Consider the following 13,916-nt stretch of genomic DNA (forward strand, 5'->3'; position numbering starts at 1 on the left):
ACATCAGTGGGCACTTCTGCTACCCAGTGAAATCAACACCAGAGAGCTGTAGGTGCCGTGGAGCTGTGCGATCAGCCTGGACTGTGATCTGTCCAGTGGTGGCATCAGGATAGAGATGGCTTGCAGGGTTCAGGCGAGACGATAGGAGTGGGGATTGTCAGCTGCTCCAGCTGCCTCTCCAATTCAGTCCTCATCAGAGATGCTGGATTTCGGGGCCCATCTTTTGAGACTCCCACAGAGGGCTTGTGGGGCACCCGGCATGAATTGCTGAGTATGCCCCTGCAGTATCTGAGCAACATTTGCTTCCATTGTCTGCTCCTGGCTTGTTCCAGCTGTGGCTTTCAAAACACAAATGGATCAAAAATGCCGACTTGGTGATGGCAGCACAACAGCCCACAGCAACATTCCAGAGCCCTGGACACCGAGGCATCGGCTTTGTGGGTATTCAGTCAGCCACAGCATCGTGATGCCTCAGTGTACATTCCGTAAGACAGGTGCCCTGCACAGTCACCGCCATTGTGACCACCATGGTTAGCTGAATTCTTAGTAGCTAGATTTCTCTAGCTGTCCATGATGTTTTATAGCTGTTTTTAAATCAGAACACCTCCCAACTCCCACAGCCCTCCCTCTGTGGCAGGTGAGAGAGAGGCTAGCCAAGCCCAGTGTGATGGTTCAGTACCCGGCACCCATGTGGTGGCTCAGAACTCTCTGTAACTCCAGGTTTAGGAGACGCAGTACCCTTTCCTGGCCTCCTTGGACATAACATTCATGTGTACAGACATGCAGACAAAACACATGTAAAATAGAAAATTTCATTTCTAAGCTCCAAACCAAGAGCAGCCGGAGTGAACCTGGTGACAGACACTCCATGCAGTGCGTGGCTGCCTCTCCCATCTTGTAGACCCTTACATTTCCACGGCTTTGCTTTTCTCTCCCCCGCGTTACTGACACAGTCTCACACTGTAGTCCAGGTGGGCCTTGGAATTGAACCTCTGTCAATCCTGCCTCATCCCACCAGATGTTGGAATTACGGGGATCCGCCAACATTCCCAGCCTAGGATGGTAGTGTTGCTTCTGAGAGCTCATGTAGAACTCCAAATTATATTTACGGAGAACACTGCATAGCGCCTTTTTCTGAGATGGGTTCTTGCTTCAAAGCCCAGACTGGCCTCCAAAGTCCTCCAGACTGTCCTGACAGGGTTACTGGGATGAGAGATTTCCAAGAGGTTCTGGAGCTGTTGCTGGGGAAGCACGATGGCTAGTGTGTGATCATGCACACTCCCCGCCATCCATTTCGTAAAAGTGGGATATAGGTGAGCACCTGTCTGACAGCACTGAGCAGGGGGAGGGATGGGTGCTCATGCCACATTGCCATGTAGGTCAGAGTGTCAACCCAGCTTCCTTCATTTTCAGGAGAACCACACTGTGTGGCACCCTGGACTACCTGCCCCCCGAGATGATTGAGGGCCGGATGCACGATGAGAAGGTGGACCTCTGGAGCCTGGGTGTCCTCTGCTATGAGTTCTTAGTTGGGATGCCCCCCTTTGAGGCACAGACCTACCAGGAGACCTATAGAAGGATATCACGGGTAGGGTGTTACTTTCAGTTCTTGCCAAGGACTGCTGTTTATTTGTGTACACCTAACCCATGTCATTTTTATCATTTATATTTCAGGTTGAATTCACATTCCCTGATTTTGTGACTGAAGGAGCCAGGGACCTCATTTCAAGACTGTTAAAGCACAATGCAAGTCAGAGGCTAACACTAGCGGAAGTCCTTGAGCACCCCTGGATCACAGCTAATTCCTCAAAGTCTTCGACCGGCCAAAAAAACAAAGAGCTAACTAGCAAATCGTCTTAGAGAATTCGGAGCCGTGGCCACTGTGCAGCTGTGAGAAATGCTCCATCAAGATCTGCAGGACCATCATCACTGCTCCCGGTGTACCCTGCTGAGCAGGCAGTCCCTGGCCTTGCATCCAGGAAGCCCCACCTGAGCAAGAACCATGCTGCTTCTCCTGGTTCAGTAATCTGGAGGAAGGTTCCACTGCAACAGTTCCCATGGCCTGTGACCCCCAAAGTGTCCTTGTTGGGGTCTCACTGTGGGAAAGTTCTCACTCTGGCCACCTTCCTAGTGATCACCTGTGTCCGTAGCCTTCAAGTGCCTGAGTGTGTGTGTAACTTATTGGGCCGCCAGGCCTGGGAAAGCTGTTGGAATGAATATGTAGTTTTCTTTTAAATGTTAAAATAAAGGTTTGTATCGCCTTTTCTTAAGTGGCAACCCTTCAGAACACTGGTTCTCAGCCTTAAGCCTGTATGGGATTCAGACCCTCAACCACCTCAATGGAGCCTGTGCTCTACCTGCTTTGGACTTGAATCAGGTGTTTCTAGATGTTATGGGCTGTTATGCTGGAGTTCTGTCAAGTACACAAACTTGTTAAATATATAAACATATGTATAACATCTACCTGGAGTACATGGAATCATTTGGTCACCTGGTCACTGTTGGCTAGAGTGAGCAGGTGTGCTTTTCTGGTCTCTTGGCTGTGATCCTAACATGTCGAGTTTATAGCAGCCAGTATTACCTGTCCATCAACCGGGGGTGGGGGGAGCTTAGAATTAGAGAAACAGGCTTTCACAGCAAACTCAGGACAGTAGATGTCAGGTGATGGAAAATGCAAGTGGTCAGTGTAAAACGTCAGCCAGACCATCCTCACACTTCACTACAAGCCTGAGGGGAACTGCACAGGGACAAATAAGCTTTTGGTCCCCAGTCTAAACTAACGTGGTTGAAATAGCACCATCCCGAGTCCTGTCCACCCAGCTGCAGATAACTGTGATGGAACGACAGGGATCCAAGCCCAGTGTGGGACACTGGTACCTGCAGCTCACACCAGCAGCTGATTGCTGCACATCCACAGGATGCTTTTCCTAGCCTGCAGCAGCAACGGCTTAACAGATGACAGAACACATCATTTTACAAAAGTTTTTATTGGTTTCACAGAATCTAAGCTGGTCAGTGGGTCTACTTAGAAAACTAGAGGCCAACGATGGCTTGCGTTTTGAGATTGTTTCCTTGCTCCAGTTCCACTGAAGTTAACAGGAGCAGATCTGCTTGTCTGGCCGGTTTATATGGTTCTTTAGTCTCCCAACCTCTCAACTCACCCCTGGTTCTGGTTCCTGGCTTGAAAGACACATGCTGTGGGTACAATTAGTTTTATTGCTACTTTCAGTGTATTTCTTGGCATAGGTGTTACTAAGGAACCTGAATGGGCAAGTAGGGTGGGTGGGGGTCCACGCTGGGCAAGATGGAGAGACCTCTCCCTCCATCTAGTCCACACAAGCCCCCGACATTGACCTGGGGCTTCTCGCTCAGCTATGTGGCTGTCTTTGGGATTAGTTTCTGTAATACATCCTGATCTTAGTCAGTAAAAGCTTCCAGCTGTGGGCTGAATTAAGAGGAAAAGACCGCAATCCCACTTTAAAGATCTCACGAGTGGAGAGTCTGTCTCACAAAAATTCTTCTAAATGTTAACCGAGACAAATGGTGTGGGTGACTGTGGGCTAAGAAACTGTCAGCCAGATCTCAGTAAAATGTGTTCCTGCTAGCTAGCAGTGCTTTCTTTGTGTTTTCCGATTGTCAACGGAATTGTGAGCAAGAAAAACGAATGCAACCCTGGTCACCATGCAGCTGAGCCGACTTCAAAGTCTGGCTCCCCAGGGAAGAACTGTATAAACTGATGTGGTGCCTAAGGGGAGAGAACAGCCAGACTGGACCTAACCAGGGCTACCTGTGAGAACACAGTAGCAGGAGCAGAGGAGAGAGAGAGTAGCTGGGGAAGGGAAGCCTGTGAGTTCAAAGGAGTTTGCTAGCATGGACTAGTTCAAGAGGAGGTGCTAGCATGGACTTGGATGTGTGTCTGGTACTTGTGATGCCAGCATGAGCTTTGATATGCTGACAGCCACAGGTAGCCATAGCTCCCTTCTGTCAGAGGGAAGGGAAATGTCTCCTTTTGGTAGAGGGGAACCAGTTTCACAAGTTCTGAGGAATGCTGGCTGTTATGTAACCACCAGAAATCCTTTAGTCCAGGTTGACCCCATTCCTGGATCTTTGGACTGCCTTTGGGGCTTGGGCCTGGAGTTTCTTTTGGATATGACATAACAAGTGCCTGCCCAGAGGGGAGGGTTGAGCGATGGAGCCAATTCCTGCTCCTGGCTTCCTGGAGGAGGAAGCCTCGGCTTGAGAGTCTGCTTTGGTTTCTACTCTAAACGCACCCTCTACACTTACCCTCCCGTGGTGGACTGTAGTTAAACCTGTCCCACTCTCTTGTGCTGCCTAGTTCTAGTCAACATGACATAGAGTCATCAGATAGGAGGGGACCTCAATTGAGAAAATACCTCCATAAGAAAGGGCTGTAGACAAGCCTGTACAGCATTTTCTTAATTAGTGATTGATGGGGGAGGGTTTAGCCCGTCGTGAGTGGTGCCATTCCTGGGCTTTTGGTCCTGAGTGAGCAAGCCTCGATGAGCAAGCCAGTAAGCAGCACCCTCCATGTCTTCTGCATCAGCTCCTGCCTCCTGCCCTCACTGCTTTTGATGATGAACTGTTACATGGACCTGTGAGTGAAATCAACCCCCCATCCCCAATTGCTTTTGGTTATGGTGTTTCATCACAGCAATAGAACCCTAAGGTCTCTCTTCCCCTCGGCTTGTAGTCCTACACGGTTGTCTTCTACTCGGAACAGACAACATTTTCCATTTTTTTTTTTGAAAGTGGTAGAAATACTTCATGCATATGATTCAATTCAATTAAAAAACGTAAACAGTGGCACACTGTAAACATGGTGTCAGCTCTGGAATGTCTCAGGGTTTAGATAGCTAAGAGGATTGCCTGAGAAAGCTAGGATGTTTTTTTAGCTTCTATGGAAGGATCTGAGTTCCCCTGAATATGGGCATCAGGAGCAGCATTTCCATATTTTACAAACAATACTGCCCCGTATCAGTGAGATTGCAGACAAATAGCCTCATCACACCCAGATACGAAGTCGCTCTGGAGTCAGTGAACACACCAGAAGCTCATGGCTGGTTTTCCCTGGCACAATTGTTACGAAGGTCAAGGGCTTGATGTTAATGGAGACTGTGATTAGGGATTGTTAATTTTTCCTTGATTAACTGTGGTGCTGGCAGCTGTCTGCAGAATACTGCGTGTTAACTGCAGGCTGCTGCCAGTGATAAATCAGGCGAGAGGGTGTTCTCAAATTAACCAATGCTTTTCAGGAACCTGAGCCAAGGTTAGCCCTGTGAGGCGCTGCAGAGACTCCTGTCTAATGACCTAAGAGGCATTCTGTAGGCAGTCCCATTTTGTACTGGGATCAAATTTAGGTTCTTGCTGTGCTGGGCGAGGGCTCTGCTGCCAATGCCCTTTGCCCCTCCCTTCAATGTTGACCCCAATTGTATTAGCTCAAGCAGGCTTTGAGTTTGAGATCCTCCTGCCTCAGCCTCCTCAGTAGCTGGCCTTACTGGCCTGGGCCACCATGAGTGGCTGTCAACTCATTTTGAAGCCTTGGTGACATTTTAAGTCATGAACATGGCTCCTCGAGGAATATCATTTTTAAAAAAGTAAATTAACACACCAGATTATTGCTGGCAAAAGTAAAATAAACCCACAATGAACACAGTCATTAGCCTCTGCCCCTTACTCCCCCCAAAAAAACCCCACCCTGAAACCAACCCAAATCCTGTAGTTCAGAAGAAACTGGCTTCCTCATGGCTTGGTGGCTGGAGGCTTAAAGAGTCCCACTCTGCGGAAGTATTTAACAACGAAGGGCACAGAGAACAAGGTGATGCTGATCCTCACGGGTGCAAAGAGCTTGTGGATGGCATAGGCCACCACGAATGTGCTGGTGCCGGCTGCCATTTTGGATTGCACCAGGGACTCTTTGAAGCCAAGCTTAAGCAGGACTGCAGACATATCGATGCCACTGGGGGGAGAAAGAGGCAAAGAAAATGTCACAGACGGGGATTAAAGGAAGAAACTGAACTGCCTAGGAGGGTGATATTATTAAACCCTTATGATTATTGTGTGTATGAATATGAGCAACGCACATGCCATGGCACGCAGGCAGAGGTCAGAGGGCAACTTCCAGGAGTTGGTTCTCTCTTTCCGCTGTGAGCTCCGGGGTAGAACTCAGATAGCTGGACTTTTCTGACAAGTACTTTTTACCTGCTAAGCAATCTTGCTGACCCAGATGAACTATACATACTTTTAAAGTATATAATACAGGGAATGAATGAGTACGTAGGTTTCAGCAAACGAACCTCCTCCCCCTAGAAAAAAAAACCCAAAACCAATAATAAAATTCATCCACATTTTTAGCTTTCCTTACAGAGGAAGAAAACAAAACTAAACAAAAAAATGTTTTTGGGATAGAGTCTCATGTAGCCCAAGCTGGCCTCAAATTCTATGTAGTTAAGGATGGATGACCTGGACCTGCGACCCGCTTGCCTGCACCTTCTGAATGCTGGGATTACAGGTGTGGCTGGTGCTATCACATCCAGCCACACGGTGACCACTGTTGAAAATCGTACCTGGAAACAACTGCGTAGAACATCCCCAAGGAGACCAGCGAGATCCCAATGTGCAGCGACACGCCCACGGCCCCATATTCCTGAAAGACCTTCTTCAGCTGCTGTGATTTGCTTAGCTTTCCCTCTGTGCTCTTGGCACCGCTTCCTGGCTCAGTGATTCTGCTGGGCTCCTGTGCACAGAGCAAAGGGAGGGTAGGTTGGTGGCCGCCACAGATGTTTACCCTTACCTGAGTTTTATACCTCTTTCTACCCACTTATTATTATTATTATAGACACCAATTATCACGCTCATCCCCACTAAGCCAGGGCTAGGTCAGCCCCGATGGCCCTAGAGATGGCCAGGTCACCTCCTACTGCAGGATTTGGCAGATGGGATCTGGGCATGGAGCTTGAGATGGAAATGCTAACTTGGATTTTTCTGGGTTGGTCTTTATAAGGGAAAGGAGGAGGCAGGAGTTGGAGTCTGAGTAGAGGAGGTGATAGCGGGTGCAGAGGTTTGAAGATGCTCTTCTCCTGCTTTACTGGTATGTGGGTGGGGTGGGAGGCCTACAAGCTGCAGGAAGTGGATTCTTCCCTGGAACCTCGGGAAGAAACTGGCCCTGATGTCACCTTGCCTTTAGCCCAGCGAGGCAGATTTTGGACTCCTGACCTCTAGCACAGGAGCGAATGTGTCAAGTATCAGAGGAGCCCTGCAGGCTTGTTATAAAGGCCAGAGCTGCAACGCTCCATTGGAATGACTCTAGGAGACGCATGTGTGTAGGTCTGTGAGAGTTTCCACAGGAGCTAAGGAAGGGAAGACAATCCACCCTGCATGTAGGCAGCATCATTCCCTGGACAGGGCCCTCGTGCTGTGTAAGAAGAAAGTGCTCTGAGTGCCAGCGCTAATCTTGCTCTGCTTCCTGACTTCAGACACCTTCACCCTCCGGCCACCATGACTTTGCCACAATGGACTACAGTCTCAATGCATGGGCCAAAGTGAGTCCGTCCTTCCTGATGTTGTTTTTGTCAACTATGTGGTCACCGAAAGGAGAAAAGTGACCCATGAGAGCTCAGACCATCCAAGTCTGTGGACTAAGCACACAACTTCATGACTGCACTACCCCAAGATGGGGTGGGTTGGAATAGGATGGGGCTCCAAAAGTCATGTGCCTTCGCTGAGACAGGAAACATGACAGGGAAGGCTGATTCCGGGACAAAATACTGACCAGAATGGGTATAGAAATTACCCGCGCTGTGTAGCAATCTTCTTTTTAAAAACACATTATTTGTGTGTGTGCACACATATATGTGCACAGGCACACATGTCACAGTATGTACGTCGAGTTAAAGGACAACTTGGTGAGTCGATTCTTTCCAAGCACCTTTACATCTGTGTATCAGATACTTTTCTGTGGTAAAACACCACCATCAAAAGCAGCCTGTGAAAGAGTTCGTTCTGGCTCACAGTTCTAGAGGGAGAAGAGTCCATCAGGCAGCAAGGGGCAGCTTGGTGGCCAGAGCGGGAAGCTGAGAGATCATGTCAGGAAACGGAACAAGCTGGAAGTGGAGCAGGATTATACTGAAAGGCCCCCCCTCCCCCCCAGTGAAAGGCTACACCTCCTCAAACAGAGCCACCAACTGGGGACCTAGTGCTCACACGCCTGAGCCTATGGGGACACGGTGGGGACCAGGAATTGAGCTCAGGGCTGTCAGGTGTACAAGGCAAGTGTTACCTACTGGAACATCTGGTTGGTTACTTGGGGGTGATCTTAACACATGCTGGATTATCGTCTGAGTCTACCAGTTTGGGACAGACAACAGAGAACCCACCCACATCTGGATTAGACAAAATACACCTCTACAAGAGAGTGCTTTTAGCCAAAGGATTTATGAGTCTGGCTCTTGCCAGTCACCTCTGGTTACTGATCTTGCAGCTGGGCAGATTCCTTCCTGATTTTAACGTGTGCGTCTGCAAAGGGAATGAGCATGCCAGGATCCCCAGGAAATGAGCCTAGTGAGAAGGAAACCCCCTAACTGAATCTACACAGCCAGCTCTACCACATTGCAGGGGACCACCAGGTCTATCCTTGCTGCCGCAGCCACTTGCTACAGCTCTGGGCCCTCACTTTGCACTTGTGGGATAAGGCTTGTGACCCTGCTGTGTCCCTCCCCAGCGCCCGATGCACAAATTTCTGCTGACCGTGGATGCTCATGAGTGGGCAGCTCGCGTGCTCTTCTGTTTGTACCTACTTGCGTGAGCCCAGCTTTGGCTTCTGCAGATCTGGGGAAAGGCCTGGGACTGGCCCTTGTCATCAGTTCCAGAGGTGACTGGAAAGTAATCACTAAGCTTAGAGAGAAAGCCCTGCTCACCTAACCCTCTGTCCTGGCCCTGCTAGCTCAAGCTGTGCTCTAGGGGTGAAGTGTGTGTGTGTGTGTGTGTGTGTGTGTGTGTGTGTGTGTGTGTGCGTGTCCATTCCACATGTCTGATACAAATGCAAATGCTACCTCCTTTAAGAGTCCCTCCACTGTAGCTTGTAAGTCCTAATCAAACAGTATCATAAGGCTTTCCAAGGCTCCCACTTTAAGATTTGTTTATTTTATGTGTATGGGTGTTTGCCTGCATGTATGTACATCTTTGCACCAAGTACATGCCTAGTACATCCATGGAGGCCAGAAGGCCTCAGATCCCCTGGGACTGGAGTTACAGATGGTTGTGAGCCATCCTGTGGATGCTGGGAATTGAACCCAGGTCCTCTGCAAGAGTCGTCAGGGCTCTGAACCATCTCTTCAGCCTGCTCCCCTCTCTAAACGAAGTCTGGTCCTGATGTTTGCTGCACCAGCCCTGCAGAAGCCTCTGTTTATTTTCTAGATGGAAGTCTGGCTGCCTTTCTAGTCTCCTTTCTGGGCCAGAAGGCCTTTTGCCAAACCTGAGGGTGTGAGACAAAGGGGCTTCATCAGGGACAGCTGTGGCAGCTCTGGGGTATGGAGAATGGGCCATAACTGAGATTGCCCGGGCCAAGCTTCAATGGGCTTTTGACTGACACTGGTCTAAGGGAGACAGGGGCACTGGGAGGGGCTACAGACTATCCTATCAGCCCAGCCCAGAGGGAGAGGATTACTTATCAGGGAGAACCAGGGCCTCTGTGAGCATTTCAGCAGGGGGTGCAGGACTCAAGGACAGGAGAGAGGCAAGTGCTGGCCAATAAAAGAAGGTGCTGGCAGCTTTTCCTCCTGTCCTCCAGATCCAGAACATCCTGGAAAAGTCTCTCCTATTAGGAATGGCCACTCTTGCAGGACATGAAGGGCCATGCATTTTTCTTCCAAGTCCTTGAGGGGTTTAAAAAAGCCAAACCAAAGGGATTTATGAGTGTGACCTGCAAGAAATGGGGGCATTTGTAGATATTCATTGTCCATAGAGTATCACTGCTTACTGCCCCCAAGCGCTCTGGACTGCCCTGAGTGTGTGACATTGACTTCAAAGTGCTCAGGCGGGGATGTGGCTCCATGGCACATGGTCTAGCATGTGCAAAGCTTTTATTTCTTAGCACTGTATAAACCCAGCTTGGTGGGCTAAATCAATAATCCCAGCCCTTTGGAGGTGGGGGCAGAAGGACCAGAAGTTCAGGCTTATTGAACTGGAGGCCAGCCTGGTTGGAGTACACGAGACGGTGTTTCAAAACAGCCAGAGTAAAGCCTTATCAGAAAAGGGGCAGGAACTTGACCACAGTGCTGGGACACCTGCTTCCACTCATTTGATAAGCACCGCACGTGCTGACTTTGTACCGAGAGTGTTCTGAATGCCGGGAAAACTTTAGTCTTACAACACCCCCACGAACGGAAGAGGACGTGCAGAGCCCCAAGGGGTTGAGTGTGTAACCAAGGACAGCACAGGAGCTAGCCGGATCCCAGTCCCAGCACTTGGCCTTCTGTCTCTTCTCTGGGTCACAGTGTTCCAGAGTAGAGGACAGTCCAATGAGCAAAACAGACCAACCTCAAAGGAGTCTACCAGTCTTGGGAGCAGAGGACAACAGTGACATAGCAGGGTAAGGACACACCAAGACAGACCAGGAGAGGGAGTTCGAGGGGCTGGCGGGACGGGTGCTGCTAGTTAGATAAGGGACGCCAGCAAGCCGCTCGCATAACAGTGCCCACCCCTCCCCATACCCCAAGCGGGCTCCACTCACTCTACATGACCCTGAATCATGTGACGGGAAAAGGCAGGCCTCTGGGGCACTGTATCTCTCCCTCTCTGACACAGTGCAGTCCTTGTTGTAGGCAGAGGTGGGCATGGCCCTCAGACACTTGATTTAATGTCTAGAACATTTGGAGACCCCAGCTGGCCTCCTAATGAAGGCAGCCAGAGTGGAAATGGAGGGGGATTGCTGGATTGAGGCCTAGGCAGGCCCTTCCCCCACAGCGAAGGTTTCGAACCTTCTGTTAGGTTCTGATTCCATCCATCTCTCAATCAGCAGAAGAGGCAAGCTTGGCCTCTGGGCTCTGGGTCCCTGCTGTGGTGTGTAATCACACCGAGGACAGCAAGTCTGGCATGATGTACCAGATGCCTGCTGGCATGCTCTCTCTTATCATAGTCACCCTCTGGGAAAAGACCTATTAGCATCTCATTCTAGAGACACGGAACCGTGAGAGCATTCGATCAAGGTTATTGACTTAGCAAGCAAAGACAGGGATCCTAGGAGCTGGAGACCACACTCATCCTTGCTGTGAACACACACCGATCGAGGCAGTCTGGGCTGCCAGCCGGGCTGAGGTAGTGGAACAAGGTGAGAGATTGTTCCAGATCACGGAGGCAGAGATTGGAACTTCAGAGAAGCGACTGTGTGTGCGTGGGTGGGTGGGGGGCACACCACTGGCAGTCAGGGAAGACTTCCTGGAGGAGAGGTCAGCAGAATCATCAGGAAGCAGGCAGTATGTTCTAAGCATCCTGCCCTGAGCTCAGGATTAGAGACGAGGCGCCAGTGTCCTGTCTGTCACCCAGGAGAGGAGAGGGGAAGGAAGGAAGCCCATCCATGTTTGTGTGAGGCACCCAAGTACAGGGACTAATCCCTTTGGCTACTTACTGAAAAGCAACAAGGGCAGACAGGGCTCAGACCTGCCTGAATCATAGCGGTGGTCCTCCAGAATCTTGGTGGCAAGGTGCCAGTTTCAGCCTTCTGAAAGGCCAGCTCAGGTCCAGACCTCCTGGGCTCTGGGTCTGAGGTCACACAGCCCAGGGATGGGTGGGTTCAGACTCAGGAGCTGGAAGCCCTCTCCTGCAGGGATCCAGGCTTGCAACACGGCTTAACGCTTCCGATCTGGCTACTCCACTACTTTCTTCAGAGACCCTCTTGAGCTGCGCTGCTGGCTGAATGGAAGCTAGTTTTCACTCAGCATTCAGGGAAGGCAACCGTAACGAAACAGGATGGACTGCTTGCCCTGAGAGCCTGTTCTTCCAGCTACATAAAAAGGGAGGAGCAACCGGCACAGGGAGGCGGTAGATACACCGGCACCCCGAGAAGACGCCTCCTGGGCCCAGTGCCCAGGCCTGAACTGAACTTCAGAATGGACAAAACTTCAAAGGCCGGCTTAGAAGTTCATAGTGAGTTCAGGCCCCTTGCAATCCGCTCGGTAACGCCACTGTTCTGGCTTTAGAAACTGGGGCCCGGCAGCAGACTCCATGACCTTGGGCCGAGCACCACACCATCCCAAGCCTCAGTTTCTCAGGTTGCTGACTGGAAGAGATGTTTTTCCGATTCTAGCGATCTGAGGACTCAGGGACCCCGGAGGTGACCCATTTTGGGCAGGTGCAATGCAAAGCTGTCCTTGGGACTGGCCCTGGCACGGCGCTTGGGTTACTTGGGGTTCAGGGTCCGAGTAAGTGTAGGGAGGCTTACCTGGCTGCTGAGGCAGTCCCTGCGGGCCGTGTGCAGCAGCCGGGAGTCCGGCCCGGGGCGGGACAAGGCCAAGGCCCAGAGCGGTGGAGCGCAGGAGGTGGCGGCTCCCAGGAGCCAAGGGGTCCGGGGCAGTATCCGGGCGCCCACTCTTCCCGCCGGGCTAAGCAGCACCAGCAGCCCAGCCATGACGCGCCGCGAGCAAGCGTTGCTCCGGAGCTGCCCACTAGGGAACCAGCCCCAACACCGCGCGGTGGGCGGGGCCGTGGCCGTGAGCCTGCCCCTCTGGGCCGTGCCTCACCCTCCCCAGGCCCCGCCCCCTAGCGGAGCGGAGCGCGGTGGGCGGGGCTTCACAGCGGAGCGCACGCCTTGGGCTCCACCCACCAGCTCCGCCCTTGTCAGAAACAGCCTATCCCTGGGTAGGCGGAGTCATCCGGAGCCGCGTGCTCTCATCCCTGCCCCTAGGCCCCGCCTCCCTAGCTAAGTCCCGCCTCCTGGAGCGGAGTGGGCGGGCCTGGGGTCCGGCCAAGATCTCTAGCCTGGCTCTAGGGAGCTCATGCTGGTCCTTTGTGGAATGGATATTTGCAGAGCTTTCCAGGAGTTTTGAGTTTCCAGACTGTGGAGTGTGGCTGTTGTTTCAAGCCGAGGGCTCATGCATCTTTTGTTCTTCCTCCCAGCAGAACGGGTGAAATCTGGAAGACTGGTGCTTACATGATCGCTTTGAAAAAGAAAGGGACTGTAGAACTTAACACTCACTTGAAGAAGCCCTCTAAATGACCCTACTACATTGTTGATGTGAACATGAGAGCAGCCACTGTGGAAAATAGTTTGGTACTTTCGCAGGTAGCTAAAAGTATACACACCAGGTTGCCCAGCAACTCCACTCCCATAGTGTCTCAAGAGAAGCAAAGACTCATTTCAATTCCTAACTAAACTGTGACAAGAACTCTCTCTCACCTGACTCTGTGCTATTGGGGATGTGACACCACAGGACCGCCTTGCGGGCATAGTTGTGGTCCCTCTACCTTGGACCTCCAGAACCGTGAGCCAAAATTAACCCTTTTGTTTTTATAACTTAAGAAAGAAACGAAAGTAAACTATGATCTCGACCTGGAGGTGCAGTCCTATGATTCCAGTACTCGGAGTTCAAGGCCAGTCTTGACCACGCGAGAACTTGTCTGACACACATGCACAAAAGACTAAAATGAGAAGGCGCAGATACTCATGCAGGACAATCCAGATGCCTGTCGCCTGTGAAATGTAACCACAGACTCTTCTGGAGTGGACCCCACTCATTAGGGATTATAGGGCAATCTGGGGCTGGGGCGATGGCTCGGCAGGCAAAACACTTGCTGTATAAGCCCAGGGTCTGAGTTCTAACCCTGGGACCCAGATCAAGGGGGGGTGTGTGTGGAGGGGGGATGGGAGGCGAGAAAGACTGGAGAACTGACACAACAGTTAAGAG

At 51.1% G+C, this 13,916-nt stretch overlaps 2 protein-coding genes across 4 annotated transcripts in view; one reads left to right on the forward strand and one right to left on the reverse strand.

Moving 5' to 3' along the window:
* Aurka (aurora kinase A) overlaps window positions 1-2,265 on the forward strand; it is a 14,249-nt gene extending 11,984 nt beyond the window's left edge. For all 3 annotated transcript variants that reach the window (XM_026787241.1, XM_013352095.1, XM_005362817.2), the window contains exons 8-9: window positions 1,414-1,588; window positions 1,675-2,265. In XM_026787241.1, coding sequence (XP_026643042.1) covers window positions 1,414-1,588; window positions 1,675-1,860 — 361 coding nt within the window. In that variant the 3' untranslated portion in view covers window positions 1,861-2,265. The remainder of the gene's footprint in view (window positions 1-1,413; window positions 1,589-1,674) is intronic.
* Window positions 2,266-4,341: 2,076 nt separating this feature from the next.
* On the reverse strand, window positions 4,342-12,687 carry Fam210b (family with sequence similarity 210 member B). Its single transcript, XM_005362819.2, has 3 exons — window positions 12,455-12,687; window positions 6,585-6,754; window positions 4,342-5,977 (listed from the first exon to the last, which is right to left on the reverse strand). Exons 1-3 carry the CDS (start codon window positions 12,638-12,640, stop codon window positions 5,761-5,763), a joined length of 573 nt encoding a protein of 190 aa, XP_005362876.1. The 5' UTR covers window positions 12,641-12,687; the 3' UTR covers window positions 4,342-5,760.
* Between the last annotated feature and the right edge of the window lie 1,229 nt (window positions 12,688-13,916).

Source organism: Microtus ochrogaster, linkage group LG8 (genome assembly GCF_000317375.1).
Source record: "Microtus ochrogaster isolate Prairie Vole_2 linkage group LG8, MicOch1.0, whole genome shotgun sequence".
Taxonomy (NCBI): Eukaryota; Metazoa; Chordata; class Mammalia; order Rodentia; family Cricetidae; genus Microtus; species Microtus ochrogaster.

What these genes read in the sequence shown, in the direction of transcription:
- Fam210b (XM_005362819.2), bottom strand. Translation starts at nt 12,640, where the DNA reads ATGGCTGGGCTGCTGGTGCTGCTTAGCCCGGCGGGAAGAGTGGGCGCC. An exon ending in GGGACTGCCTCAGCAGCCAG is followed by an intron (nt 6,755 to 12,454) that starts GTAAGCCTCCCT and finishes CTCTGTGCACAG; the next exon opens with GAGCCCAGCAGAATCACTGA. An exon ending in TTCTACGCAGTTGTTTCCAG is followed by an intron (nt 5,978 to 6,584) that starts GTACGATTTTCA and finishes TTCTCCCCCCAG; the next exon opens with TGGCATCGATATGTCTGCAG.